This window comes from Phanerochaete carnosa, assembly GCF_000300595.1.
Source record: "Phanerochaete carnosa HHB-10118-sp unplaced genomic scaffold PHACAscaffold_5, whole genome shotgun sequence".
Taxonomy (NCBI): domain Eukaryota; kingdom Fungi; phylum Basidiomycota; class Agaricomycetes; order Polyporales; family Phanerochaetaceae; genus Phanerochaete; species Phanerochaete carnosa.
The window spans coordinates 1,650,711-1,676,921 of record NW_006767632.1 but is presented as its reverse complement, the minus strand read 5'-3'; the positions used below and the strand labels follow the sequence as shown (position 1 = coordinate 1,676,921).

General features: G+C 52.9%; 10 protein-coding genes and 1 non-coding gene across 11 annotated transcripts; 4 read left to right on the top strand and 7 right to left on the bottom strand.

The window, feature by feature from the left end:
- Nucleotides 1–116: 116 nt before the first annotated feature.
- On the bottom strand, nt 117–6,699 carry PHACADRAFT_184278 (uncharacterized protein). Its single transcript, XM_007395749.1, has 11 exons — nt 5,131–6,699; nt 3,527–4,915; nt 3,225–3,373; nt 2,264–3,166; nt 1,961–2,216; nt 761–1,907; nt 615–701; nt 489–549; nt 368–435; nt 259–312; nt 117–201 (listed from the first exon to the last, which is right to left on the bottom strand). Exons 1-6 carry the CDS (start codon nt 6,110–6,112, stop codon nt 1,699–1,701), a joined length of 3,888 nt encoding a protein of 1,295 aa, XP_007395811.1. The 5' UTR covers nt 6,113–6,699; the 3' UTR covers nt 117–201; nt 259–312; nt 368–435; nt 489–549; nt 615–701; nt 761–1,698.
- Nucleotides 6,700–6,960: 261 nt separating this feature from the next.
- Nucleotides 6,961–9,389, bottom strand: PHACADRAFT_256136 (uncharacterized protein). The gene is made up of 10 exons (XM_007395748.1): nt 9,337–9,389; nt 9,254–9,279; nt 9,019–9,095; nt 8,929–8,965; nt 8,761–8,878; nt 8,447–8,696; nt 8,053–8,390; nt 7,843–7,995; nt 7,581–7,750; nt 6,961–7,169 (listed from the first exon to the last, which is right to left on the bottom strand). The coding sequence occupies exons 3-10, from the start codon at nt 9,044–9,046 to the stop codon at nt 7,013–7,015; spliced, it is 1,251 nt and encodes a 416-aa protein (XP_007395810.1). The 5' UTR covers nt 9,047–9,095; nt 9,254–9,279; nt 9,337–9,389; the 3' UTR covers nt 6,961–7,012.
- Nucleotides 9,390–9,933: 544 nt separating this feature from the next.
- On the bottom strand, nt 9,934–10,700 carry PHACADRAFT_256135 (uncharacterized protein). Its single transcript, XM_007395747.1, has 3 exons — nt 10,632–10,700; nt 10,437–10,576; nt 9,934–10,383 (listed from the first exon to the last, which is right to left on the bottom strand). Exons 2-3 carry the CDS (start codon nt 10,542–10,544, stop codon nt 10,261–10,263), a joined length of 231 nt encoding a protein of 76 aa, XP_007395809.1. The 5' UTR covers nt 10,545–10,576; nt 10,632–10,700; the 3' UTR covers nt 9,934–10,260.
- Nucleotides 10,701–11,457: 757 nt separating this feature from the next.
- On the bottom strand, nt 11,458–13,209 carry PHACADRAFT_256134 (uncharacterized protein). Its single transcript, XM_007395746.1, has 8 exons — nt 13,076–13,209; nt 13,002–13,021; nt 12,813–12,948; nt 12,519–12,752; nt 12,348–12,456; nt 12,080–12,276; nt 11,945–12,030; nt 11,458–11,895 (listed from the first exon to the last, which is right to left on the bottom strand). The coding sequence occupies exons 1-8, from the start codon at nt 13,103–13,105 to the stop codon at nt 11,751–11,753; spliced, it is 957 nt and encodes a 318-aa protein (XP_007395808.1). The 5' UTR covers nt 13,106–13,209; the 3' UTR covers nt 11,458–11,750.
- A 189-nt stretch (nt 13,210–13,398) lies between these two features.
- On the bottom strand, nt 13,399–15,242 carry PHACADRAFT_256131 (uncharacterized protein). The gene is made up of 8 exons (XM_007395745.1): nt 15,163–15,242; nt 14,940–15,114; nt 14,626–14,877; nt 14,224–14,570; nt 14,083–14,167; nt 13,889–14,032; nt 13,755–13,835; nt 13,399–13,699 (listed from the first exon to the last, which is right to left on the bottom strand). Exons 1-8 carry the CDS (start codon nt 15,225–15,227, stop codon nt 13,457–13,459), a joined length of 1,392 nt encoding a protein of 463 aa, XP_007395807.1. The 5' UTR covers nt 15,228–15,242; the 3' UTR covers nt 13,399–13,456.
- A 150-nt stretch (nt 15,243–15,392) lies between these two features.
- PHACADRAFT_256130 (uncharacterized protein) lies at nt 15,393–16,393 on the bottom strand. Its single transcript, XM_007395744.1, has 5 exons — nt 16,253–16,393; nt 16,135–16,199; nt 16,032–16,075; nt 15,667–15,979; nt 15,393–15,607 (listed from the first exon to the last, which is right to left on the bottom strand). The coding sequence occupies exons 1-5, from the start codon at nt 16,345–16,347 to the stop codon at nt 15,495–15,497; spliced, it is 630 nt and encodes a 209-aa protein (XP_007395806.1). The 5' UTR covers nt 16,348–16,393; the 3' UTR covers nt 15,393–15,494.
- A 169-nt stretch (nt 16,394–16,562) lies between these two features.
- Nucleotides 16,563–18,166, top strand: PHACADRAFT_120945 (glycosyltransferase family 58 protein). Its single transcript, XM_007395743.1, has 6 exons — nt 16,563–16,731; nt 16,788–16,887; nt 16,936–17,241; nt 17,291–17,700; nt 17,754–17,889; nt 17,942–18,166. The coding sequence occupies exons 1-6, from the start codon at nt 16,572–16,574 to the stop codon at nt 18,099–18,101; spliced, it is 1,272 nt and encodes a 423-aa protein (XP_007395805.1). The 5' UTR covers nt 16,563–16,571; the 3' UTR covers nt 18,102–18,166.
- An 88-nt stretch (nt 18,167–18,254) lies between these two features.
- Nucleotides 18,255–22,814, top strand: PHACADRAFT_143869 (uncharacterized protein). Its single transcript, XM_007395742.1, has 17 exons — nt 18,255–18,615; nt 18,669–18,868; nt 18,916–19,105; nt 19,162–19,509; nt 19,560–19,721; nt 19,770–20,041; nt 20,108–20,397; nt 20,449–20,567; nt 20,623–20,742; nt 20,797–20,977; nt 21,034–21,284; nt 21,339–21,469; nt 21,528–21,663; nt 21,715–22,019; nt 22,081–22,168; nt 22,229–22,471; nt 22,523–22,814. Exons 1-17 carry the CDS (start codon nt 18,343–18,345, stop codon nt 22,754–22,756), a joined length of 3,543 nt encoding a protein of 1,180 aa, XP_007395804.1. The 5' UTR covers nt 18,255–18,342; the 3' UTR covers nt 22,757–22,814.
- Nucleotides 22,815–22,982: 168 nt separating this feature from the next.
- Nucleotides 22,983–25,335, top strand: PHACADRAFT_208996 (uncharacterized protein; the record flags this gene model as incomplete). The annotated part of the gene is made up of 9 exons (XM_007395741.1): nt 22,983–22,993; nt 23,045–23,285; nt 23,348–23,714; nt 23,767–23,951; nt 24,003–24,292; nt 24,346–24,557; nt 24,608–24,696; nt 24,751–24,816; nt 24,866–25,335. The coding sequence occupies 9 exons, from the start codon at nt 22,983–22,985 to the stop codon at nt 25,052–25,054; spliced, it is 1,650 nt and encodes a 549-aa protein (XP_007395803.1). The 3' UTR covers nt 25,055–25,335.
- Nucleotides 25,336–25,697: 362 nt separating this feature from the next.
- On the bottom strand, nt 25,698–25,791 carry PHACADRAFT_t68. Its single transcript has one exon. It is a non-coding gene; the product is annotated as a tRNA-Ser (tRNA).
- A 95-nt stretch (nt 25,792–25,886) lies between these two features.
- On the top strand, nt 25,887–26,209 carry PHACADRAFT_256128 (uncharacterized protein). Its single transcript, XM_007395740.1, has one exon. The coding sequence runs from the start codon at nt 25,894–25,896 to the stop codon at nt 26,053–26,055; it is 162 nt and encodes a 53-aa protein (XP_007395802.1). The 5' UTR covers nt 25,887–25,893; the 3' UTR covers nt 26,056–26,209.
- The last annotated feature ends 2 nt before the right edge of the window (nt 26,210–26,211 follow it).

The following is a 26,211-nucleotide window of genomic DNA, read 5'->3' as shown; positions in this document are numbered from 1 at the left end:
TTAGTGCGGTGTCTGGAGAGGGCGGGGAGGGTGGCGACCGTCGCCACACCACGACGCTGAGGCCGGCGGTATATATTAAAACTGCAGAGACGCGATCAGCGTGATGCCGAGACAACGTCCTTCAGATTCACATACGAAGAAGTGGTATAACCCAGGAAGCCAATAAGACGTAAACATTCATGAGGCTGCAGATACCATCATCTGAGAATTCCACCTTGTCAGCTTCGGGCTTGCAACCCTGAAATTGTCAGAGCGTACCGGTCGTCGGACACTGATACTTTACGGCCCATAACGTGAACTCGACCGCAGCGACTAGTTTCATCCTCAAGTGAGCTGCGGTTCTCTGCACAATGACAGTTTTACGCACAAAGTTGAGCCACAATGAGACAGGCCATTCTTGCAGCGTCCAGCCAAACCCGAAATTCTACCAATAGCCTTCGCCTCGCCGTCAGAAACACGATGCGCCAAACCACGGGAAGACGACTCACAAAGCGGGGAGCATTACGGCGGAGATAACATTTACGCAGAGAATGATCACAATCAACGATGCTGAGGGCAAGCGTGGGATTCGCAACTGAGCGACACATGCATGCAGAGATCGTCTCGGCACTCACTTTGGGTGCTACCCCCATCACCCCAGTGCATATAGAGAACAACGGTGGCCAGCACTGTCCATACCAGGCTGATCAACGTTATGCATGCTGTGCAGAACGCGTGCCTGTGAGCGACCGGTCTAGACAGATGAATGCGCTGTGCTCACAGAAAGCAGCAGTCCTGAATTTCCTGAAACTTGGTCCTAGATCCATGAGTCGAGATCTTTCATGCGATCATAAAGTTCTTCCGGGCTTCGAGGCTCAAACAATGTCCTACAAACGAGGGACTACAGACCAAACGACTGCCAGAGCCGAGGCTGCAAAAATAGGAGAAGGAAGGTGGGGGGATGGGAGAGAGGTGGGAGAGCAGAAGCTGGCTTCATAAACGGCGAGTCGCCAGGAGGGAGACAGCTTCTGCGCGGCCACGCCTTTAGCCCATTGTCCGTGGCGCTGAGTGGACGACTGTTGTCGCGTTCGGGGACAAAGAGAGCAGGGCGCCTGCTCTTATTGTTGCTCCGACACGCGGTTACGCCCAAGTAGCTGCCTTATACAGCAAGCGTCGTATTGAGCGGGTTCAAGTGCGCCCGCCGCGGGCGGGAGGTGATGGTTAGCAGCCTGGAAGCAGCGAAATCTAGTATGTGATCTATTAGATACAGGACTAGGTAGAGATAATGCAAGAATAACATCGGAGCGCTATAACTAAGCGACGTGTAACAAGACTTATCGTGACGGATAATTTACAAACGCGAGAATGCTGGAAGTCAATGAGCAAGACGACGATGTGTAGGTGAGACGAAAGGAAAGCTACAGCAAAATAAGAGTCAGAGACTACAATAATCCGACCGATGATAACAGTGATGATACGATGGCAAATACTCTCATTACATCCAAGCTGCAAGACGGGAGCGTGGAATTCCAATGGCGGTGGCTCCATTGCAGCTCATGTGGCGGCACCAACAATACCTCCTGGACGAAATCCCCACTATTCAAAGTTGCTGAGCCAATGTGTAGGGGGGATTCGTCTCATTTAGACAAGGAAGTGCTGGGCGGAAGGGCACTGTAACTCGCCCTTACAGGAGCTCAAGCTGGATACGCCGATAGCGTATCAACTTGGAGCTAGCGGAGGTGGCCGTGAGAATATATGTGCAGATTTGGTAGCTTCGGCCGTTTCGCGCTTACGAGGATTTTGGGAAGACCAGCCTGCAAGCAGCGACCGAGCGAAGGCTTTTACATCATGAGAAGAATCTTCTGCGAGGCGCTTTGCGATTTCTCTCATGGCCTGGGATGTCGCTTCAGGTATACCAGGGAAGCTCTCTATCAAGATACTTTGAGCATCGCTTGAATGCTGTGACTGCACGAATGCTCACCTAGGAGAGTTCCCAGGAACCTAGCCAGTCTGATGCGTACGTCCACAATCGGATCGCAGCTCAGCGACTCCAAGGTTTTTACGAACACATTGGAAACCAGACCGACGTCCTTTGTGGCCAACAGGATCGTCTGGAAGCAGGAGAGGAAGACCATACGGTATCGGTAGGAGTTGGAGATGGCGAGGGTTCGTAGCAGGTCCCAGAGCCGCTCAAGACTCTGTGACCGATTCGCCCAAGCAGACACCATTGCAGCCAGCTATTCGCAGTCAGCATATCGTTGAGAACCTGCGGAAAGCGACTTACCGCATGAACCGCCTCCTCACGGACTGATGCGACAGGGTCTTGCAGTCCTTTCCGCAAGAGCCCCCGGAGCACATTCTCGTCTATGGCGCTGATTGACGCCCAACCCCCCAACGCTTTTATCACTGCCTCCCTCTCCCTCCAGCCTCTGAGCCGCGTCCAAACCTCGCCGTTCAAGTCTCTGAGGAGTTCGGCGCGTTCGGCTTCCTCAAGAGCAGGAACGAAGGTCTCTAGACATTCGAGAGCCTTCAACCGGATCTCGCCTTCTTCAGAGCGTGCGCTGGATCGCCAGACGTGCAACAAATCCTGCTTCGCGTGCTTAGCGCCAACGATCTTCGCCATCTCGCCTAGCGATGCGGCGAGCGTGCGCCGGACTTTGAGGGATGGGTTTTGCGACAACGTGAGGTATAGCTCGCGGATTTCGTGCCATCGCTCGCGACCGAGGGTGAGGGCGACGGCTGGGTAGTTGAACGCACAGACAAGCGGCCGGGACGGGTCCTCGTAGATGTCGTAATCTTGCGACTGTTGTGAGCCGGCTGACATGGATGAGACAAACTCACTCCAGCTCATCGGCGTAGCGGGTGGAGACGATGGAGATGACTCCTCAACCTTCTGCCTCGCAAGCCGCGGATCGTCGGGCTCTCGGACGCCGAGAAAGAGCCGTAAGAGCTTGTCTGGGGGGCCGTCTGCGTCTTCGTGGAATGTGTACATAACTTCGGCAAGAGCCTCAAGCACACCCGTCCGCACCGTCCGCAACTCGTCGCGGGCGAGTGTAAGGATAACATCGAGTGCGAGAGATCGTCGCTGCTGCGGTGGGAGACGCGAAAGGATAGCTGGGAGCGCGAAGAGCGCAGAGTGGCGAACATGCCACGAAGAATCGCGATAGAATGACTCGATAAGGGGGAGCTGTGAGTCACATTGTCAGCAGTGGTGGCGATGATCCAATTGAGAAAATTTAACGGACCAGAGATATCAGCACGACTTCCTGCGGGACCACTTTGGCGAGCGCCCCCACTGCAAAACTCGCCTCCCTGCGTACCCAATAAACGGGGTCTCGACCCACACGTTCGACTTCCGCGACAAAAACGGCTTTCGTCTCCTCATCGATAGAGCCTGGGAAGATAAGTTGAGTCAGCCGGACATGCAATCAGATTTACTGTGGCGCAGGGCCGTCGAAACGTGAGGAACCGAGTGGAGCTGGCGATATAGCTTCCACGCCACCTGGACGTATGCCCGATATGGGGAAACCAAAGAAATAAGACTCACCGCTTGCGGTCACCGCGGCCATCAAACTCATGCTCGACAGTCTCCCCACAGATGCCTCCTCGCTAAGCTGAGCTTCATCAATCGTCTCGTCGTCCTCCTCGAGCTGCTGAAGGGCAGATATGTCAGTATTCTCATGGGATGTGTGGTACGCCAGCCCTGATGCGAATACAGAATTTGTCGATGCCATGTCGGGTATGAATGGAGGGTGAAGTTCTACTGGTATAAACCCTGGTTCTACAACAGAGGATTGCACTGGTGCGTGTGACATCTTATCTGGTAACGTTGGGCTCGATGGTCGAGGACCAGGAGGGCGGGGGGTGGATAGAGGGGGGCTGGGCGGACGGGGGCTGAGCGAATGAAGAGTATAAGGCGGAGAGCCTACAACATGGGGACTCTGAGGGCGTGGGCCGAGAATGCTAGCGCTGTGTGCAAAGTCCCAGACTTCAGGTGTTCGCAGATCATCGTTTTTTACAAGCGGTGGAGAGGCTAGATGTGAAGAATGATGGACCTTCGCATCCTCGGAGGCAAGCAGGGTGTCCTGTACAGAGTTGGGTGGTGTGATAGGAGCTTGGGAAGAGGAAATAGACCCGGAGTTTATCGAGGACGGTGAGTAGTCCGCGGAGCTCAGGGAGGAGATGGAATGTATCGAGGATGGAGAAGCGTCATCGGAAGACCAAGGACTCGAGGGCTGAGACAGAGAAGGTGGCGATTCCAGTTGCTGCGCCGTCGCTGAAGGTGTCGAACTGTTCCCTACTGGAAGATTACTTTGTCTCGGGTTTACAGCAGGAAAGTAGGATGCTTCGTCGCCTTGCGCATGATGCACATGAGCTGTCGATACGGGTGTTGGTATGTTGGAAGTGTGCACTATCTCGCCGGCTTGCGCTACGGACTGGGCATGCTCGTCTGGAAGATCCAGGCGCCCCATCCCGATCACGACTTGCTGCAGTATTTCGCGTTCGAACAGTAGTCGTTCCAGCGAGCCGAAAAGGCCAGTTGGTGAGTAGCCGTCCTCCTCGTCTGAGTCCTGACCCGACTCTATCGTCACATCGGCCCTGCCTTCTCGTTGCTCGCTTGAAACGCTGCCCGAGCCCGAAGCGCTTTGCTCGGGCCTCTGGGATTCACGACGGTCCTTCGCGTCCGCTCGTTTGACCCGATTCAAAAGCTCCACAACTGCAAATCTGGCTGGTCCACCAACCAGTCCGTTCGGACTCAGTAGAAGGGTGCCCAAAATCGGTGTGAACGATTGCACAGCTATCCGCGTAGGCTCATCCGCCAACTGCGTCGACTGGTCCATTTCAGCATCGTCCTCTTCGACGAGCTGGCAGTGTGTGATGAACCACCATATAATTGGCACGAGTTCGGCGGCGAGAGCCTCTTTGACCGCTTCGTCTGGTGAGGTTCCAGTGGCACATTAACCAATTTGATGGGCCAATCGGCGTTAATGGAAGAGCGCGGAAAAAGAACCGAAAGCAATGACATGATGTGACGGCCGAGGACACATGATAGGCGGGTCGAAAGTGAAGACAGACGTTTGTTCCGGAAATGACAAAAAATCCACAATGGTGAGAATCTGTGTAAGATTATCCAGCAGAAAATTTGCGTACCTTCATCCGTGGCGAGGCTATTAAGCAACGGCAAAACATACTCGACAGCCTCGGCGGGCGTTATCTCATCCGTCGCAGGACTGTCTTCGTTCTGCTCTGTTTGACTATAGAGACTTTCCCGCCGATGACTCAGGAAGCTAGGTAGAGCATGAGCGATGAAAATGCGCTGGAAGCCTGCTCGGCTGCGCGAGAAGAGATAGATTTTCTCGAGAGCGCTCAGACCCTCGGAGTCGAATTCTGTGAAGTCCACGTCGAGGCTCCCTTCCCCAACGCCCGCAGGAGGAAGGGGCACTTCCTGCACAAGGTCTAGCGATGAGCCGCCGCCCAGTATCGGATCGGACGATGTTTCCGGATGATGAGTCGGCAATGAAGAACCTGACGCCGGGGGCGACATCGCAGTCCCGGCGGTTACAAAGGAGATGTCAGCATAGTGAGCAGCAGGAATCGCGATGTCGAATTCTGAGGTGCTGGCTCCGGGGCTAGACGGGCGCTGCACAATAGAGCTCGTAGATGGCCGGAAATACATGGAGTTCGCAGCGGACGCTTGCGCTGAGGTTAGAGACGGCGACGACGGTGACATCGATGCTGAATCGTCGAATTGGTTCGGGTGCTGCTCTTGTGGCGGCTGGAGCGGTGCTGACCCCTCCTCCTCGAAAGAACTCGCTTGCACAACGGGAGGCGACTTAGCTTGCGCTATTGCGCCCGCGTCCAGGACGAAAGGCGACATGGAACCTCTATGTGCACGAGGCCCAACCAAACCTAAGCCTACCGCGTGCGGCACATACAACTGTGCGTCTGAGCGCCTTGATTCAGTAATGGTAGGCGACCGGTGACTGGGCCGTAGGGGGCTTGTAGGAGGCGTCTGGTCAGGGCCTAAGGTGGTTGCGGGACTGGAGGATGTAGTAGACGAGGGAGAAGAGAGTACGGATTGTTCCGCAAACATGTAGTGCCGAGGGAATAAAAGTGAGAGAATGATTCCCATGTAACGCTGCACGACGTCCGTGCGAACGGCTGAAAGTGAGTTAAATCAACGACAATCGAGGCGGGGACGTACTCTGTGGACGGCGGCGGTATCAGAAGACAGGAAAGAGAGAGATGAGACGAGAACGGCAGTTGTTCTAGGTTGGCCACGAGGGCAGCTAGGGTTCTGGTACGTTCAGGGTTTACTTATGACGCAAGACAACACGGACGCGGCGAGGAGGTAGCGCAAATGCTGTTCGGTGCGGCCTGGAGACAGAACTCATAAAGTCTGTGGATTACGGGTGAGATGGCCGACGGGTAGGTGTAGGAACGAGGGAGAGGAGAAGACGCGAAGCCGCGAGGCCCTGAACCTGGAGCTAGTGCTGCGTCTGAGAGACGGAAAAGGCGAGGAGACACGAGTGTAGGTCGTGCAGCGTGCCGTCCGGAGCGGTGGAGTGCGGCAGGCGTGCTCGGCGATGTGGAGAACGGTGAGCAGGACTGTGGGAGGTCTGCAGGGAGCGGCGGCGGACCTCCGAGGCGGGGTTCAAGCGGCGGGCGGAGGGGCGGGACGGCGGGGGACGAGACTAGAAGAGAAACTTGTCGTCGGGCGGGAACAGGCGAGGGACTTGTTTTTCTGAGATTAGGAATGATGCGCACAACTCAACACTCAAAACAACACGACGTCATCCGATACACCTCCTAAATCCGGAACATGGCAGCACCGGCTTCTGCCGAGCAGCCAATAACATTCACCCGGCGACCTCGGCATTCCCGTTAAAGCATTTCCCCCACATATGACGTCACAGTTCCCACGCGCAGTCCCTGGCCAGCTGTCGCGTCTGTTTTACATCATCCGACAACGTTACATACACCTAATATTTAGTTCATAATTGTTTCTACCGTCCTCCGGGTGGCCTCCTGCTCACAGCTCCCCGCGGACGACCTTGTCCAGCTTTTCCGCAAAGTACCGAATGTTGTGGGTGTTCAGCCCGGCCATCGAGATACGCCCGTTCTGCGTCAGGTAAACGTGCGCCTTCTCCGTGAGCGCTTGGCTCTGCTCTGGCCTGATACCTGTAAAACTGCAAAATTTACAGAACGTCAGCGTTAGTCGGCGACAGTTCGACAGCGCAGAAAGGAGAAGATGGCAGAGGAGCAAGAGGAGTGGAAAGAAAGCCTATTACAAGGCTAGACCCAGGCCTCCCTTCACATGTGACCCCGGAAAATCATGCTGATTAGACATACTCGCAACCAAGCGTGCGCTTGTCGTCATGCGAATATGTAAACCGCAGCGCACTCCCGCGGCTGTAGGGTCTATACTAGGGCAATATGCCCCGGACTAGCAAGACCGCCAGCTCATGATTCCCCAACACAAGCGCACGAAGCTGCGCGCGAACACCCATCTCAGACGGAAGCCATGCTGCTGTTCCGCCTAGCCGCACGGCACACTCCCCGCACACACGCTCCGTACGTGACAGAAACGTCAGACTTACCTGAACATGCCTATCTGACCGACGATGTGATCCCAATTGCCAGGCGTCTTGAATTCCTCCGTCAGGAGCCTGTACAGCTCTTTCCGCATTTCAATGATCCGTCCTGCCATCGTCTTGATGTCGCGCTTCCACTCTTCGAACAGCTCGGGGTTGTCGAGGATCAGTGATACCTGCAGCATGAGACGAGGATTATGCGTCGCGAGATGAACGGGGACAGGGTAATTGAGTACTAAGAGATTGCCAGAAAGTAGCGCAGACGTACAACACGGGCACCATACGCGGGAGGGTTGCTGATCTCGCTCCGCGCGAGGACGGAAAGCTGACTCTTGACGCGCGCCGCGGCTTCTTGGGTCGGAGCCACGATATGCAGGGCACCGACACGCTCTCCATACAGCCCAGCGTTCTTTGCGAAACTCTAATGTGATGGACTTGATTAATATCATGTTGCACAGGCGGGAATGCTGTGACCCACCTGGCACACCAATAGGGGAACTTCACGCTTGACGAACTCGCGCACTGCCCAGGCGTCGTTGTCCAAGTCCCCGCTCGCGAACCCTTGATAGGCGGAGTCAAAGAACGCATAATGTCCTTTCTCCAAGAACACGTCGCAGATCTGGCTCCACTGCTCGCGGGTTGGATCAACTCCGGTGGGATTGTGGGCGCATGCATGCAGGAGAACGGCCGACCGAGGCGGAAGAGTTTTGAGAGTGTTCAACAGCTGTTCGAATGCAAGCCCGATAATTTTCGGGTCGTAATACGGGTATGTGAGAGGCTCTATTCCGACATTCCTGAAGATGGCGAAGTGATTGACTGCCGAGCGGCATTAGCTTCACACAAGAAGAGTGGCACAAATGGAGCTAGCGTACCCCAGGTAGGGTCGCTTAAGTAGACCTTCTTGTCGCCGTTGAATTCGTAGTATCGGCTCAAGAACAGCGCGCCGAGATGGTTCGCACCAGTTCCTGATATAGTCTGGACACTGCAAACTCGGCCTGAGGCAATGGCTGGGGAATCTGCCCCAAGAACGAGCTTCGCCGCGGCCGAAGTGAAAGCAGGCAATCCAGTGATAGGAAGATACTCGTGGTCGAGGTTCGGATCTTCCAGCAGAATTTGTGTCGCCTAACGTAACATATGTCGCATCAGTCAAGCGGGGAAGACGCTGGGGTGGGCGCAGAAAGTCTACCTTCTTCACCACGGGCAACACCCAGGGCTTGCTATTATCATCTCTGTACGCGCCGACACCGAGGTTGATCTTCTGGGGGAAGGAATCTTCCTTGTAGCCAGCAGTCAACTTGAAGATGCTAGAGTGCTTCAGTGCAAGTGCAGCATATGAGCATACGCATGCACGTACCTGTCGGGAGGGGCGAGAGGGACCTGGTCCCAAGATTCTATGCGGAAATGTCCATGATGCTATTGGCCGTGAAGCGATTCAGCTACGCACCTGCGTGTACGCTTCCGTCTGCGGACATCTTTGCTCTACTCGGAGAACCTAACAGGTGATCTGCGACTTGCTTGACTCTGTTGGCCATCGTGTAGGTTGAGCGGGGGTGAGATGCCGTGTTTCACGGCAGGGGAGATGCAGCGATGATTTTATAGATGGTAGTGTCCGAAGAGTATAGGAATGATAGAGGTGAGCGATAGCCTTATTTGTGCGCAACACGAAACATAGTACGCACCGAGGGTATTATATACTGCTCCGAGGCTGCAGCAAACGTATGGTGAGCGGTGCCGTGCTGCATGTGATTGCACCGGGACTCACTCTGTCCAGGAAAGTAACTGCAACGGCCTCCGTGGTAGAGTCTGACGTGTTTGGGCTATGTAGTGTATGTGGGGAAAGGACTGGGCAAGCGGGGGGACAGTCCCTTTTATTACGAGGACCCGCTGTGTCGAAGAGCACTCCAGAATCCGTCGCTGGTCGAGGCGTTACGGCGCAAGATCGATGCTCCATCAGGACATGTCCCATTCATCCACCTCGGTTGCAGCCGCATATACGCATATGTCGGCCCTGGACAGCGGAGGCGATGCGGTCTTTCGCTCAAGATCCACCGGACCCCACGAGCCAAACTTGCCGCTGAGCCTGAAGTCGAGCACTCTGGCGACGCCGCGTTGCAACCCGAGCATATTTGTATTCGCTGGCGCTGACAAAGCCGAATTCCAGCCAAAGGCCGCAAGATACAAGCACAAGGTCGAGTATGATTCGCGCGGATGAGGTGCGAGGCTCAGCGCATCGTCGGAGCCCACATTCTCTAGGGCACTGAGACTTGTATGCAACCAGTAACGTATGTCAGGAGGATCTGCGCCTTGAGCCAGGCCCTCCATTAGCACCGGGTACACCCGCTTCACACCGTGTGAGATTATACGTAAGAGAAATGTTATTCTAGTAGTACCGTACAGTAGGGCGAGAATACGTTAATGCGCACCATGAACACCAAAAGACGCAACTAAGGAGGATCAATGGCAGTGAGAGCAGGGTGCACGTAGGGATGTGGTATAAGATCATGCATTAATGTCCGTGGTAGATCGTGAAAGCAGCGAGGATGAAGTGAGGCCCGCAATGGCAGGGCGAATGACCGGCCTCCCAGCATTATGAGGGAAGGGAAGATGGGAAACGTGTGGGAAGTAGATGGGGAAGGGGACCGGGCATGGGAGGATCGAGAAGCTGGAGACGAGAGGGGGTGACTGGTCACGCCATAGCCATCTTGGATGCGACCGTGCGCTCGCTTTCGAGCTTTGCCTTGTTCTTTTCGAACGCTTGCTGCCGACAGCTTTCCAAGTTCTGGCAGTTGTGGTGTTCTGGCATACGGTGCTGTAAAATGAGACTTAGCAGGGGCGCCACACTTCGACAAACGAGGGACGTACCGTGCCGCAGAACTCTGCACGGCAGTGTGGGCACTGGCCCACGAGACGGAGTGCAGCCTGGTTGCAACGAGTCTCGGACTCGAACTGGCAGCGCTTCTTGGACGGCATTGTGGCAGGGTATGTCGTGTGCGAGGTAAAAGCTGTGTCCAGGGCTCATTAGCATCGGACCACACAATCTGCGCAGAATGGACGTACTCGCAGTGTGGGGAGAGACGGGAAGGTGTGAGGCTCGACGTCCGAGAGGAAAGGTAGGGCGGCGAGTGCAGGGCGGGTGTGTTGTGAAGGAGAGGCGAGTCAAGACAAGGGGGGGCCCTGCTTATATAGAGGCTCTGGGTGGGACGCGTCAGCTCACCCAAGGCCCAGCACGTGGCAATCGCCTGGGCAAGCAGCGCCCGATCTCCAAAACCGATCGTCTCGCTGCGTCCGACTCCGGCTTTTGATTTGCGAACACTTCCTTTCTCGGCAGCCACTCAGCCACTCTCACTCATCCGCACTGCTTTCACCAGCCGTAAAGAATGTGCCAGCAAGGACCCGAAACCACTTCAACCTCCTCCTGTCTGCTGTCGCCACTTGACCCAGCCACACACCCGTAACGGACGCACGCCCGGCGCGGGCAGCCCAACTATCTCCCTAAAAACTGTCTGCTGTGCAAACGACGACCCGCTTTTCGGAGCCTCGGAGGCGGGATAAGAGAAGCCGCCCCGATCTACCTCGAGACAGCCCCCGGGCCCCCCGCCCCGCCAAACCTTGTCAGCTTCCCTTAAATCCGGGTGCTCACGGCCGCAGTGTGGAGTAGTCGCCGTGGGTGTTCCAGGCCTGTTTGGCGTGGCCTCTGCTCTCCTGAGCGCTCCCGGTTGAGGGGAACCGACATTCGAATAACAAGGCCTTTGTTGCTACGCTTGTACTGTCACATTCGACAGGCTCCGCTGCATGTCGAGCTGTCGCCAGGCAGCCGAAATGTAGTGAAGGTGCCTTGCCGGTTCTTCATATGCCTTTACATGGGATGTTGTTCTCTGCATGTTTCACCGCACTCAATCTCACCGCCACTCTCGCTCGTTTGAAAGGAGGCATCAAATGAAGGGTATCAACTACGCAGATGATATTGACCGCAGGCACTGAATACAGGTTATGCCAGATCTCCGAGATAAGTGGACTCGCCTGCAGTATTTGACGTAGAGATAAAAAAAATTAGAAGGCGAACATATCAAAGGGATAGTCTGGATAACGAGAAGAGACGAATTAAATATGCTACAAGCTAAAGAGTCCCTGGGTAGCCGAAAAGCGCAAGCGAACATAACAGAGGTAAGGAGAGACTTAGTTCTTCTTGGTAGCCTTGACGATGGAAACGGCAACGACGATTGCAACAATCGCAAGGATAATAACAATCAGGAAGAAGCATATCCAACGTTTCTTGCGTGCTGAACGCGCGGAGTCAACTGCTTTCTCGACGTGTTGGAGACTAGGCAATGGTGAGCGCGGGACGGACTAGGCCCTCAAGAATTACGTACCCAACTTCGACGTCCTTCTCCACATCTGCCGCGGTTGCATCGATAGTATTGATGGTCTCATCTTGTTGCTCGACGAGGACGCTCATCTGCACACACATCAGTTCCCAGTTGTATGCAAAATGCTGCGAGACTTACATCGTTGAATAGCTGGGCAAGCTCAGTCAGAGTCCTCTCGATCTTCTTGATGTCTTCGTGCCGTTCCTGGACTTCACGGTACGCTGACTTTGCCTCGCCATATCGATTTGAGTTAAGCAAAGCCTGACTGAAAATCTGGCCGCCCGCATCATCGTTAACAACAGCCTTGACCTCCTCAGGTGTCGCATCAGGCTTCACTGGAAACACCGAGCGAAGCGCATTCAGTTCCCAATTTTCGGCCTCACGATACACTGCCTTCCAGACGTACCAATCTTGAACTGACGCTCCATTCGCTGTTTGTACTTCGTCCGGTACTGCTGCTCTGCCGTCTGGTAGTTCTGGATTGCCTCCACGAACTTTTGTTTCACGAGAGCGGTCTGGACAGAATCGCCACAATCAGCACCATCCGTTACATCTTGCCTGCACTTCGTGTGCGTACCTGCTGTTTCCGAATTTGACCATCTCTCCCGCTACCTCCCTGCCTCTCCAGCGCCTTTATGCGACGCTTCAGTACATTGCTGAGTGCGCTGGTGTCGGCAACAAGGTCTTCGAGCTGTTGCGTATAGCGCTGAGCGGCGGCATCGTCGGTGTTGTTCAGCGAGCGGTTGTGTAGGTCCGATATCCGCTGCACGTTATCATTGTAGGTGCGAAGTTCGTCTTGAATAGAGGAAATCTAGCGAAGCGACAATTCGGCTATGAGACGCCGGGTACGACGGAGAATGGACGGACGTACTTCGCTGTAGAAGCTAGACATGCTGTCGCCTGTAAGGTTAGCGTTGCTGTCCTTCGCCATCGAGTCAAGGCTAGCTTGACTGTCGCTTCCGTAGGGGTTTGTTCCGCCCGTTGCTTGCATGGGATAAGAGTCGCTGCTCGTGCGCTGTTAACGTTGCAGCCACCACAGCGACGGCGGTCCACAAACCTGTTCGTGGCACCTTGCTGAGCCTGAAGCCGTCATGAGTATCATCCTACGTCCATCATACGGAGGCTGAGACGCACCCTCAAGGCTGCGAGTCTGTCTCTGGCCATTTTTGCTACTAGTCGTTAGGGTGTGAGGTGAGGTTAGATTGGCGTAGGCGAGGCTATATGAGTTGGACAGAAAGACGAAAGGATGGCGCGCAACAGTCAATGCTGCGATGGAGGAAGTAGGGTATGAGGTGGAGGACAGGAATATGAGGGAAGGCGAGAAGGGGCAGTGTTGTGAATTCAATCATTGGATCGGAAAGCAGCGACCAATACCAATCCACGGCGCAGCGGAAGCGCCCGAACTTCGGCCTTCATGGCAGTGCACGCAGTGGGTGCCGAGAGGTACAGGCACTCATGGACAGCGGTATGCATTCGATATCGCGAACATACAAGGGGGAGGCATTACAAGTCTAGCTACTTTTGGAGGGCTACCCGCAACACCGAGATCTGCCTCTCGACCATTTTACGGCTCGTACCTCCAATAGACTCCCGCCTCTCGACGCTCGCCTCGAAGTCGAAGACAGAATGAATCTCGTCGGAGAACCCATCGTTGAGACTCTGGTAGTCCTGCAGAGACAAGTCGTTGAGCTGGCACTTTCGAGATTCGGCGAGTGCAACTGCGCGTCCCGAAATGTGATGTGTTTCGCGGAAGGGGATCTGAATGCATAGCAGTTAGCAGCGGTTATCGATAATCATGTCTAGGGAGACTTACTCCTTTTCGAACGAGATAGTCCGCGAGATCTGTGGCGAGAACGTCCATAGTGAGGGCTTGGCGCATTTTATCGCCGTGTACCTGTGGATGTTGCTAAGATTCATGCGGAAACACGAGAAAGAATGGCTGCATACCTCCATCGTCGCGATGACGCCCTCTGCAATTTTAAATGACGCTGAGATGGTATCTACGGCGTCAAAGAGAGGCTCTTTATCCTCTTGGAGATCTTTGTTGTACGTCGATGGGAGGCCTTTCAGAGTCATGAGGAACCCAGCCATCTACAGTGCAAAATTAGTGCAGACAGCGTGAACTGTGACCAATTACTGACGTTACCAAAGACTCGGCCGGACTTCCCCCGCAAGAGCTCGAGTGAATCCGGGTTCTTCTTTTGGGGCATGATACTCGACCCAGTGCTGGTGCGCGAAAACCGTGAGTATACGCCCACATACAAAGAACATTGACCACACACCTGTACGCATCGCTCAGCGATACGAAGCCGAACTCAGCAGTAGAGTAGACAACCAAGTCCTCAGCCATTCGGCTGATATGTGTCATGGACAAGCTCGCCCACATCATAAACTCGACGATGAAATCTCGATCTCCTACGCCCCACAGACTGTTTTCTGCGACTGACTGGAAGCCGAGCTCTGCTGCGAGAAATTCGCGATCAACGACGAAGGGATTTCCCGCTAGAGCACCGCAACCTAGCGGCGAGACAGAAATGCGGGGAATGAGCTGTTGAAGGCGTTGGAGGTCAGCGTGGAACGAGAAAGCATGCGAGAGAAGGAGGTGTGACCAGCGAATTGGCTGTCCCCGCTAGTCATCAAAAGTTGTCAGATCCAGGGTGCGTCGCAATTCAACAAACCCCCACCTGAAGATGGGTATACCCAGGAAGAAGGTAGTCCTTCTCTCTGTCTGCACGCTCGACCATGACACGAATCAAGGCTTTCAGGCAAGATTTAATCTCCTTGACCTGATCAAGAAGCCAGAGACGCATATCCGTCGCGACTTGATCGTTTCGCGAGCGACCCGTGTGTAACTTGCCACCTAACGGGCCGATAAGCTCACTCAGTCGCCGCTCGTTCGCGGTATGGATGTCTTCATCGTCAGATTTAATCTCAAACTGCACAAGAAGTACGCCACAGATCAGCCAAGCGGTAATGTATGAACTTCGAAACGGCCTACCACTCCGTCTTCCCACTCCTTGCCCACAGTCTGGAGACCCTGGACAATCTTCAGCTCCTCCTCGGACGTAAGGATGCCAACTTTTGTCAATGCCTTGGCGTATGCTATTGATCCTCGAATATCCACGGCGTGCATACGCTTGTCGTATCGCAGTGACTGGTTAAACTCGTGCATGCTACCAATATCGGCACACGCGCGCGCAGAAGAGCGCACTGCAACTTACAGTGGGTCAGTCTTGCCAGTAAAGCGTCCACCCCACAGTTTCTGTTTAGTTGGGAGGTCGGCCATGTCAGCAGAGCCAAAGGTGGGAAGTGAAGGTGAAAAGAAGACAAAAGTTGGGGGATATGCACGAGTCAGAGACATCAAAGTAAATCTCGATCGAGGGCGCGATCTCCGATTGACAAACTTGGTGGCGCTCAACGGTAAGCGCTTCGTCTTGCAAGTCAGAATATATTGATAACGTCAAAATAGCCTCAGATTCGTTCAAAATCTTTCTGAATATGATAGGTCTAGTCGGCAAGTGGGCAGCTAGTACAGATTATCCTCAGCGGCTCCTCATGGGTGGACCCAGTTCAGCACTTGGAAGACCAGGTAGGAGAACGAACTTGCGGCGAAGTAAATGGCGACCCGGATAGGGAACGGGTTGAATGTGAGGAACGGGTACGGGACTGGATGTGACAAACATCGTTAGCGTCATAGCTCGTTCGGAGTAATTGCAGATACTTGCATATCTTGTTGTAAGACGCACAGTACTCGACCCAGCACGAGTACCAGATGCCAGCCAGAGTAGCGATGACTGCTCCGCCATAACGGGCCGTGTTCTTCGCATACTTGACCTCGAAGAGGAAGAAGTCGAAGATGAGCGCGGTGCCAGGAATGGCATGAAGCGCGAGATCAAGCTTGATAGGTACCCGCAAGAGACCAGGAAGGTCGGAGGTGGCAGTCGCAGGCTGCCATTCTTCCTTCTCTGAAGCCCTTAGAATTAGGTGAGGCATAAAAAGAATTAAACCCCAGTATATAGCAGATATCACCGCCGCCAGCTGTGTGCTCGGTCAGAGAAATGCAAGCAGAGCCTTGAACTAGCAGGCTCACCGGCATTGCGATCATGAAGAGGGCACGCTTGACTTTTCGTATGGCTGCACATATTGTGAAACGGTCAAGTATTGCGCATGCACGCACAAATTTTGCGACATACCTTTAATCGAAGGGAATACATCGGCTGACAAGCTCAAAACCATGGTTAGCCATGCTACCACGAGTCTATACACACCAGAGTTAGCAAGATCATCGCATCGGTGTCATGGCCAACTTACCCTTGGATAGTCAAAAACTGAAAGTGACCCCCCTTTTGCTGCTGCACAAGAGTGCTGTGTGGTAGGCTGTCCAGCTCGAACCACGCGTACGTCATGATTGCAGCCGCGGCTGTATGGAGGATCGCAGCACCGGGATTAAAAACGACCATCGCAAAAACGAAGCAACTATGGAGGATAAGCCTGAAGGGGGTTGAATAGGCTGCGATACGGCGGTGAGGGTAGTTTCAGTATAAGAGGTGAAGACATCGAATTTCCGGCCGTCCGCTGCGGCGGCGTGGCGAGCATGATGACAGAATTGATGGGTTTGTAGACGCCCCCGATGTCTTCCTTACCGTCACTGACCACTGTTCAATCTCCGGGAGACCTCTTCCAGTACTTCAGATGTCTACTCACCGACCCCCGCTACTTCCTCACCCTTGCAGTCCTGGTCGTCCTAGGTGATACTGTTCTAACCCAACTCATCATCCGCTTTGTACCATGTATGAAACCTCGCCATCTCTGGATCGGCCCCGAGCTCACGCTGTCAGCTGCGCAGATACTGAGATTGACTGGGAGACGTACATGTACCAGCTAGAACTATATCTCAAGGGAGAGAGGGATTACGCTTTGATTTCCGGGCCTACGGGACCTCTAGTGTGAGCCAACACGCTCTTCCAAGATTGCTTGTGCTTATACCCCTTAAGCTACCCCGCTGGACATGTCTACGTCCACAAATTCCTCTATGGCCTCACACAGTCTGGCATCAACCTTAAAGCAGCTCAACAGATCTATGGCCTACTCTACATCACTGCGCTTGCAACAACATGCGGCATTTATTACAAGGCAGGAAACATCCCGAACTGGGTACTGATGATTCTGCCTTTGAGCAAGAGGTTACATTCAATATATGTCCTTCGTCTCTTCAACGATTGTTGGGAAGTGGTGGGAACACAAGCCACAACCCTAGCATTTGCGAGTGGGTACGATTCTCTAGGAATTATGCTGTTCAGGTATGTCATATGTATGCCCCTCTCGGATGCGCTGCTCACATAATCTCAGTGCCTCTGTATCCATCAAGATGTCTGCCCTGCTATACCTTCCAGGTATCCTCGTGGTTCTTGTCAGACGGAGAGGCTTCCTTCACACCATAGGGGCCGTTGGACTCTTGGCATTCTCTCAGGTCGCTATTGGGTGGCCATTTATCCAAGAGTATCCTCGTTCGTACCTCAGCAATGCTTTCGAATTCTCTCGGCAATTCCTGTACAAGTGGACTGTAAACTGGCGATTCGTACCAGAAGAAATGTTCCTTAGTTCCGTTTGGGCGAGGACACTACTGGTCCTTCATCTCGGGACATTGGTGATTTTTGGGTTCAGATGGTGTAGGAGAGACGGTGGGGCACTCGCAGTACTCGACAGGACCCTCCGGAGGCCGTCTTCTGCGCCGAGTCTCGTTCCTCTCTCTGCAGATTGTATGTATCACAGTCGCTCTCTCAACCTCCGCCGTAACTGACGACAGGCATAGATGTCGTGACGGCTCTGTTCACGTCTAATCTGATTGGAATCATCTTCGCCCGCTCCCTGCATTATCAATTTTATTCGTGGTATGCTTCCCAGATACCCTTTCTGTTATGGAGGACTAAATACTCTCTGCCGGTGAAGTAAGCAGCCCCATGTTCTCATAGGTGTTCTGGCTCATTTTTCGCATGCTAGATTTGTCATACTTCTCGGAATCGAGTATGCTTGGAATGTGTACCCGTCCACTAATCTTTCGTCTGCCGTACTTTGCGGTGCAAATCTCTTTCTTGTTCTTGGGGTTTACTTTGGGTATCCAGAGGGCAGGGATGTGCCGTCTCGTAAGCTAGAATCTTAATGTATATAGTTTGGAGCGTCCCTTACAATCACGCACGATACACACTCCTTCACGCTGTTAACGAGCCAGTGTACCGGTCCGGAGCCGAGAGCGCCGAAAATGCAACCTTGCACTTGCAAGGAAATCACTCTCGACAGTACTCCCACGAGATAGTACCCTCTCGCTCTAACATTCCCTGAATAACTATTAGTGTGTTGATAAACTCGCTACAGTAGATTCTCATCGTTTGGTCGAACCCGCTATGTCTGGACCGCAACGCGCGACGATCACCTATACCGCGCCACCATCCTTCTTGTCTACAGGCCTCTGGAAGCAGGTACATATAGCCCTTCAAGCACAAGTACCGCTCAGGAATCTTCACTGGAAGTCTACTTCTCGGCCAACAATCCGCACGATACAGGAGTTGTATGTGAACCTGGTCGCGGTTGACGCGCTGCGAGACGAGCACACGTCTCAGGTCCCCCAGACGATTCTGGAGAAACCTTTGTTAAATGCCTACATCATCATGTGTGAGGTAAGCCGTAAATTCCTATACACCGAGTGTGCTCGTTGAAGTGTTTTACGCAGGATACAGAAACGTACAAAAACATTTTGAAGAAGCAGATCAAGGATTGGCATACAACGGCTGTACATCGCAAGCATCAGGAGTGGCTTATCATACATATTGTCCCGCCAGACTCCAAGTCGACCAGTGCCAGGATATTTCAGGTGAAAGCCTCGGTGCTGGACAAGATCAAGGCGGACTTCAATGTCGACAGGAAGGACCGGTGAGATGTCTTTGCACTCTATGTCACTTCGTCTTACGCTCCCGTAGATGCGTCCAGCTCATATGGTCGCCTGGGTACGATAACCCTGCAGCTTGGGCGGAGCTCATCAACAAGGTTAAGGAGGGAATACTCTCTGCTTTCGACAGCGCCATCACACAACGTGAGGAAGAGGTCAGACGTTCCGAGGGTCAAAGGCAGATGCCTGGTTGGAACTTCTGTACATATTTCATATTGAAGGTGCTTGATATTAATATTGCCTCGAGAAGCCTTTCCCTGATAGGTTGCAACGTTAGGAAAGTCTTGCATCCTCCTTCGAGGGTATGAACTTGCACGAAGAAGCTTTACTCGTGTACGACGAGTTAGAGGTCTTGTTCTTCCAAGTGCTGAGAGACAAGAACCTCTCGTGGTTTGGCACGTTGGCCAGTCCGACTCGTAACGACGACTCGGCTCCTCTGTTGTCCGTGACCAGGAAGCCATACCGAGATCTCATACTCGCAAACTCGATATCCGTCTTGGACTTCCGTGTCTACCTCCTTGCCAATCAGTGTGCAATTTTCAGCAGCATGGGCCGCGTCGTCGAAGTGGGTCGTAAGGCCGTTACATTTCTGCGGACCTTTATGTGGCGATTGCGAGAGATCAAGGTTGGATATCACCACACCATCTCGATGTATGCGTCTCATTGAGTTCACAGGATCAACTTCCGCCGCATTTTGTCGAGTCTTGGACCTACTCGTCAGCTCTAAGCGTAGTTGATCAGTGTAACGGGTGGGCAAGGTCGGCGGAAATGACCAAGCCTGCTCTTGCCGCTTTCAACGCTGTCCGGGGTGAACTCGTTGAACTCGCTCGACATCAAGTGAGTCTGCATGCTACTCTTGCGGAACAGGACGTCTTATCTCGCCAGCTTGATATCCTCGGCATCGACTTTGGTTTCCTTCCCTGCCAACCGCCTTTCACAGATGCTTTACCCAAGGCCAGGCCCGAGAAGACACCTAGCGCCACTCCGGATAGTCTGTCCGCAATATCCAACACTGATTTGCGCAGTGCATTGCAAGACCAGGAGGCCTTTTTCGAGTCATACATCGGGCTCACTAATCAGGCCATTGAGCTATACGCTAGCGCGGGACGGAGAAAGTTCGCGCTGCGGATGCACGGAAGCCTGGCTGCGCTTGACGTGTTAGTCTTTTTTCTTTCTTTTTTTTTTTTGCTTGAAATCATGATAAACCTGAGATACCTTCGCAGTGTGCGCGGCCGGCTGTCGAATGCCATGCAGACGTACACGTCTTTACCGGCGCATTATTCCCCGCACGGGTGGACTTCACTGGAGGCCTTCATGCTTACCCGAGCGTTGGACCTTCACGATTCCGTGGCGAAGCCTCACGACAAGGACTGGTTACTTATTTTACTAGAGTACCTCAAGGCATACGTGCAGGATCTAGGAAAGGCGCTGCTAATAACCAAAGATGATCATGTTGCCTACACGTCGTCCCTGGTACAGGCTTTACGCGAAGCTGCTTCGTCTATTGAGACAGGTCCGTGTATGCTATCCAAAGTTTCTGCTGGCTTCTGACCTTTAAAAAAAGACATGATTCAGCCTGACCATCCTGCGATATCACTCTCGATTTCCGAGACGGGTGCTAAACTCTCCGAGACTCGAGACGGAGCTCTCTTAGCTGTCAAAGTCAAGAATTACTTGCCGTGTGTACGCAACCTGCTTTTGACAGTGGGTGACGCTGGAGATTAATCATCTCTCCTAGGATATTCCTGTAGATGAGATTAGCGTTGTCTTGCAAGGCTGCGAGGGCAACAAGCTTACGTTTTCCGAGAAAATAGAGACGTTACCCCCGGGAAACAGTGTCCTAATGCTCTTCTGTCCAGTAAGTGAGATACGTCTTCCCAGTCTCTCCCGCCGTTCGTTCATCGAAGTGTAGTCTGCAACGGTCGGGACGTATTCCTTGTATAGCGGCCAAGCCCAGATCGCTCGACTCATGCTCCAATGGCTGCGCGTGCCTGGCAATACTAAGAGCCAGAAGGCAAAATTGCCTCCTGTCCTGGTTAGAGTGCCCAGGGACCTGAGAGCACTTGACGTCAAGCTCTGTCAGCCTGAGATGGGTACGCGCAGCCCGGCTTTGACAGTCTCGTGAAAGCACACTCTAACAACTTCGCAGTTCAACTCGGTGCTCCACCGAAGGTGGTGTTGGCGCTCAACACTGGGCGTAACGACGTGTCGAAGGCAATGATACGGCTCGTTGCTCCGGCCGGCGTTCAATTCCATGTAGACCAAGCTCAGCTCGAGACGGAGGAAGATGATCTCACATTCGAGACCGTCGATAATTCTATGATCTTGCTCAACATGCTCAAGGATACTACCATCCGCATGTCTGTGCCTCACACTGATGCATCTGCCTTCCATGCTGTGGTGAGTCTAGGATCACTTCTTCTGGCTAACACGTTGACCAATGTGGTGTATTAGCGAGTAGTGGTAACTATCACTTACGTCACTGCGAAAGAGTCTACTATCACCAGAACGGTACATCTGCCGCGCGTGGTGCAGACCGCTCTTCCTTTGGCTGTGAATGTCGAAGATTTCTTCCGCGGGACTCGGTGAGCGCTGGCCAAGACTATATCTGCATACTGTGCTGAACCCTTTTGCTATCTAAAGCCTGTTTACAAGATTCACGCTGTCCTCTACGTCTCATCAGCACGTCAGAATCAAGGAGATGGAGCTGCGGTCGACAAATGCGAACGATGATGGCTTGAAGATCACCAAAAGCATGGTGCAGCAATCAGGGGTCATTGTAAGTGCCAAGTTTACTACAATAAGCATGTTTATCTTAGTATGACTTTAGACTGTTACACCTGAGCAGCCAGGCCGATTCTTGTTTCAACTGGACTCTAAGAAGGGCAAAGGGCGAGATCTATTGCACCTGCACATCACCTACCGCATGCTTCGTGAAGAGGTGGAATATTTCATCGAAGCAGCTGTTGATGAAGCCTTAGCTGCAAAGCCATCAACTACGATCCATCGTGACTTCCTCGTCAATGCCTTCGTTCAAGCTCTGGAGCAGAACGCTTCTTGGGTAGAACTGTATGGTATAACTGGGGAACTCAATGTACCTAGTCTACCTGCAGACGACGAGACAAGTGAAGTTCTGTCGATCGCGGCGGATGTAGGTGGTCATCAACCGCTTGCTTACCTATATGCTGATGCCAAGCCAGGTTTTGAAACGTGGACAACGACCAGAAGACAACGAAGAGAGCTGGCGCAAGATCGTCATCCCGCTGGACGTCCCGCAAATGCATGTGAGTGGTCTGGCGTACGAGATTGCCTCATGATTGCCACATGATTGACGATTGTTTTAGATTCTCGCTGCTGCACGACTCTGCATTCCGCCAAGCATATCCTCCTCGCCGAATCCGTCTCCGACACCCCTGCCCCTATACGCCGGTCAACCAATATCCGCGACCTTGACGATAGAGACATCGTTCCATTGGGCTCCGATCGAAGATCTGGACAAGGATTCATATGTTATGCAATTTGATGTCGAGGAAATGACTAAGGACTGGCTCGTGAGCGGCCGGAAGCGTGGTGACTTTGTCGCAAAGGTGAGGAGGAATACTCTCGGCTCAATTGCCGTTGGTCATGACATATTGCAGGACGGTCAAACGTTTGAAGTGCCCATTACGCTCATTGCACTCCATCACGGCAAGCTTCCACTCCCAAAAGTGGCTGTACAAGCCCTGCCTGTATCCACAGAAGGTCGAATGCGATCCGTCACCACTCCAAGTTGCGAGACGCATCAGCTGCATGGCGCAGAGAAGGCTTTGGTGTTGCCCCGAGGAGGCAGAACTACGTTTGTGATTAGTATGGGTGATGGCCTGGCGTCGTAAATTGATCACAATAATTTATCTTGCTTTTTATTACGTTCTGCTCGTGACGAAGGAAGACGCTGTCTGTTACGGGCTCACGGGGTGATGTGACGTGACGCGCCATGATTGCCGCCTATCATTCTGGACGCGCCGCGACGCTCCCTTGGACAACAACGACCTCGGCAGCTTGACGTCTGTTCTTCACAGTTCCTCATCATCGACCTATCTTCGGCGGAGGCTGGCCAAAATGTCTGATTTGTGAGTGGTAAGAATGTCAATACTGGCTACTTGTGCAAACTCTGTCTTCAGCGAGGAAGAGCGTGAAGCCAACATTGCCCGCAATCGTGCACTCCTCGCGCAACTCGACGTCTCCCTCGACATTCCGAAGAAGCATGTAACGGCTGAAAAGCCAAAAGTAAAGCCGGTGCGATCTGCGAAGCAGCGGCTAAAACGCGAAGCTGGACCAGCTCTACCGACTAGGACGTCGTCAAGGCTGCGAAGGAGTGTACCCGACCCAGATGAGACGCCGGAGAAGAAGCGGAAACGTGAGGTGAGCAAAGTTCTCAGCTCTTACGACACTGCTTTCTTGACCGTCGATATGATACATGGCAGCAAGAAGAGGAGTTGCTTCGCCAGAAGCTTGAGCAGGAGAGATTGGAAGCAGAAGAGCGTGCACGCGAAGTCAAGAAGCCAAGGCACGACAGCCTCGAGATGTATGCTCACCTGGAAGATCAAGAAGCACAGGAAGTAATGGCTCTTACGGCCTCCCTTCAAGTCACAACGAAGACGGTTAATGCACGGCGCGTTGGCGACATGAACTCGTACCAATACGATGAAGAACACCATGAAGCCGCAGTTACCGAGTTAAAGAAGAAGCTTGGGGGCATGGAAATTGTGTCGAGGGCGAAGGTCACGAAGGAGCGGATATACAGCGCAGCATACCATCCTGAGAAGACCAAGGACCTGATATTCTTCGGAGGTATGATATCGTGTCAGTGACTCACGAAGGTCCGTTGAAAACCCCATTGCAGACAAGCACGGCACTCTGGGCATATGGGATGCTCGTGCGCCGGCAGAAGAGGTGGAAGAGGATGGAGATGTCGCCTCGCAAGGAGATGGCGAAGGTGGGAAGTCATGGCGAATGCAGCTTCATTGGCCAAACTCTTCCCATTCGTCCATTTCCTCAATCAGATTTGATCCCATCGATGCTCATAGCGTAAATAGCTCTCTTGACTGTTTGCCTTGCACTAATCAATGCGTCCTGCAGGTATACACCAGTTCGTACGATGGCACTATCCGGACCACCTCTTTTGTGTCCAGTATATCCACTGAAATCTTATACAACGAGAACGCTCTGCCAACTACCATGGACTTACCTCCACATGGTCACGAGATGTGGATAGCGGATTCCAACGGTGGAGTGACCCATCTGGATCTGCGCGAGGACAAGTCGAAGGCGAGGTGGTACCAATTATCCGAAGACAAGATCGGATGCTTAAGTGTTAATCCTGTGGTGACCAACCTCCTACTAACTACGTCAAATTCTCGTGTGCTGAGGTATGCTCTCGCCGTTACTCGACCTGGGTGGTCTATCGCTGACCCATGTGCAGAATATGGGATGCCCGGAAACTACAAAGCATATCCATCAAAGGCAAAGGTCCATATGAGATCAATGCAGAGCAGCTCGAAGAGTTCAGGGAAACGAAAGCGGGCAAGGACGTCATGCGGGGCGAGTGGAGGCACGGCAAGTCCGTAACCGCTGGGTATTGGGATCCCCATGGTCGCCGAGCCGTCAGCACCAGCTACGACGACACTATCCAGAGTGTGTTTCACCCTCGCTGATTTGTTGCGCCAGACTGATTCTCGGCACAGTATGGGACATTAAGCCCGAGGTCACACAGAAAGATGCTGAGTTTCCGAGTATGCGGCCTGCGCACCAGTTCCATCACAACTGCCAGACGGTAAGCATTCTCAGCTTCCATATCGATCGTTCCTCTGACGGACTTTCTCCACAGGGCAAGTGGGTTACGCTGCTCAGAGCACAGTGGAATCCTAACCCGGATGTTTACCCCCATTTCACAGTAAGTGCTAAGCAGCCCTACTTCAGTTTAGATCTAACACGTATGTCAGCTCGGTAACATGGACCGCTCACTTGACATCCGTTCGTACAAGGGTGAGCTCATCACGAAGCTCGCGGACAAGAACAAGATCACTGCTGTGCAAGCTGTGACGTGCTCGCATCCCAATATTCTTGAAAGGGCTGCTAGCGGCAATGCAAGTGGTCGTTGCATCCTATGGGCACCAACAGATACCGAATAGTCTGAGGACAGACTTTGCCGCAGAATCTCATACGAACTCTGCCTCCAATGATGAGTATATGACCGCAGTAGGGTATGGTATTTATGGTGCTATCGGCTGCAGACATCGGAGAAAAGAGTAATCTTGAGTTTCGGGGTATATAAATTTCGTATAAGTTTATAAGTTCAAGACGAGTTGAACAGATCTATCCCCGGAAAGGACATGTCAAGTACCAGAAGCTTAAGTCTGCACCCAGGCGGCAGCTTTCTAGGTCGACTCTAGATGATTTTGGGGCTTAACGCGAGCTGTATCATGATATACTGTCTGTCGTGCCCGAGCTAACACCTGTGCCAGCAATTGGTTCACGTCCCGTCGGCGATAGGCTCGATACCAGCCGCCCTGTCGTATATTGCTCGGTAGCCATTCCAGCGTACCGACCTCTAATTCCGGCGCAATGCACAAAGATAAATGATGGATGCCGATACTAATTGTTTGTTTACTGATTGTTTACTATTTATGAGATGTTTATAAATAATTATAACTGTTGTTCACAGAAAAGTCTTGGTCTTACACACAAACCAAAGTTAACAAACGCTAAACTTTAAAAGTAATACAGTTACCAAAGTTATTACCAAACGGTTGAAGCCTTTAGGGTAGCAAAAAGCGTCACCTGTGCGATTCGAACACACGCGGGCAAAGCCCAACCGCTAACAGCTACGAATAGCAGGCGATCCCGTTAACCACTCCGGCAAAGTGACTTACCTCATTCTTAGGTAACTTTATACATATACTTCTAAGCTGGTCTTGGTGTACAGACACTGCCAACACACACACACCCTTTGGACTCCCGTTTTTGACCAATGGCGAAGAAGAAGCCAGCCGCAGCCGTACCTTTTACTCCGAAGCCCGTATTGTTTTCGGCGCAGTTTCCCGTCGTTTCGGCTAAGAAGTATCTAGAGAGCCGCGTGCTTCTAGATGACCAGATCATTCTCATAGACGTACGTCCGCTTGTACCTATATGATGTGTGGTGCTAGACATTACATATTGCAGGACCTCTTCTCTCCTGAAGAATGCAAAAACTTTGTGCGATTCATGGAGAGTCTACCTCTCGAGCTGACGCCACCAAAGAAGAAGGGCGAAGCGGAGCGCGTCAACTGTACGTCGCTACGGCTTACGC

Bases quoted from the DNA above. Each gene is read 5' to 3' on its own strand.
- PHACADRAFT_184278 (XM_007395749.1), bottom strand. From the start codon at position 6,112: ATGGGAATCATTCTCTCACTTTTATTCCCTCGGCACTACATGTTTGCG. The intron at 4,916-5,130 runs GTACGCAAATTT...GAACCTCACCAG, and splicing joins TAGCCTCGCCACGGATGAAG to ACGAAGCGGTCAAAGAGGCT. The intron at 3,374-3,526 runs GTGAGTCTTATT...TTATCTTCCCAG, and splicing joins GGCCGCGGTGACCGCAAGCG to GCTCTATCGATGAGGAGACG.
- PHACADRAFT_256136 (XM_007395748.1), bottom strand. From the start codon at position 9,046: ATGTCCGCAGACGGAAGCGTACACGCAG. The intron at 8,966-9,018 runs GTGCGTAGCTGA...ATTTCCGCATAG, and splicing joins AGACGGAAGCGTACACGCAG to AATCTTGGGACCAGGTCCCT. The intron at 8,879-8,928 runs GTACGTGCATGC...GAAGCACTCTAG, and splicing joins CCTCTCGCCCCTCCCGACAG to CATCTTCAAGTTGACTGCTG.
- PHACADRAFT_256135 (XM_007395747.1), bottom strand. From the start codon at position 10,544: ATGCCGTCCAAGAAGCGCTGCCAGTTCGAGTCCGAGACTCGTTGCAAC. The intron at 10,384-10,436 runs GTACGTCCCTCG...CTCATTTTACAG, and splicing joins GTGCAGAGTTCTGCGGCACG to CACCGTATGCCAGAACACCA.
- PHACADRAFT_256134 (XM_007395746.1), bottom strand. From the start codon at position 13,105: ATGGCCAGAGACAGACTCGCAGCCTTGAGG. The intron at 12,753-12,812 runs GTACGTCCGTCC...TCGCTTCGCTAG, and splicing joins TGTCTAGCTTCTACAGCGAA to ATTTCCTCTATTCAAGACGA. The intron at 12,277-12,347 runs GTACGTCTGGAA...CGGTGTTTCCAG, and splicing joins GGAGCGTCAGTTCAAGATTG to TGAAGCCTGATGCGACACCT.
- PHACADRAFT_256131 (XM_007395745.1), bottom strand. From the start codon at position 15,227: ATGGCCGACCTCCCAACTAAACAGAAACTGTGGGGTGGACGCTTTACT. The intron at 14,571-14,625 runs GTGGGGGTTTGT...TTTGATGACTAG, and splicing joins CTGGGTATACCCATCTTCAG to CGGGGACAGCCAATTCGCTG. The intron at 13,700-13,754 runs GTAAGTCTCCCT...CTATGCATTCAG, and splicing joins ACTATCTCGTTCGAAAAGGA to ATCCCCTTCCGCGAAACACA.
- PHACADRAFT_256130 (XM_007395744.1), bottom strand. From the start codon at position 16,347: ATGACGTACGCGTGGTTCGAGCTGGACAGCCTACCACACAGCACTCTT. The intron at 16,076-16,134 runs GTATGTCGCAAA...CAATATGTGCAG, and splicing joins TGTATTCCCTTCGATTAAAG to CCATACGAAAAGTCAAGCGT. The intron at 15,608-15,666 runs GCAAGTATCTGC...TGTCACATCCAG, and splicing joins TGCGTCTTACAACAAGATAT to TCCCGTACCCGTTCCTCACA.
- PHACADRAFT_120945 (XM_007395743.1), top strand. From the start codon at position 16,572: ATGTCTTCCTTACCGTCACTGACCACTGTTCAATCTCCGGGAGACCTC. The intron at 17,242-17,290 runs GTATGTCATATG...ACATAATCTCAG, and splicing joins CTAGGAATTATGCTGTTCAG to TGCCTCTGTATCCATCAAGA. The intron at 17,701-17,753 runs GTATGTATCACA...CGACAGGCATAG, and splicing joins CGTTCCTCTCTCTGCAGATT to ATGTCGTGACGGCTCTGTTC.
- PHACADRAFT_143869 (XM_007395742.1), top strand. From the start codon at position 18,343: ATGTCTGGACCGCAACGCGCGACGATCACCTATACCGCGCCACCATCC. The intron at 20,042-20,107 runs GTTAGTCTTTTT...ATACCTTCGCAG, and splicing joins AGCCTGGCTGCGCTTGACGT to TGTGCGCGGCCGGCTGTCGA. The intron at 22,169-22,228 runs GTGAGTGGTCTG...CGATTGTTTTAG, and splicing joins TGGACGTCCCGCAAATGCAT to ATTCTCGCTGCTGCACGACT.
- PHACADRAFT_256128 (XM_007395740.1), top strand. From the start codon at position 25,894: ATGGCGAAGAAGAAGCCAGCCGCAGCCGTACCTTTTACTCCGAAGCCC.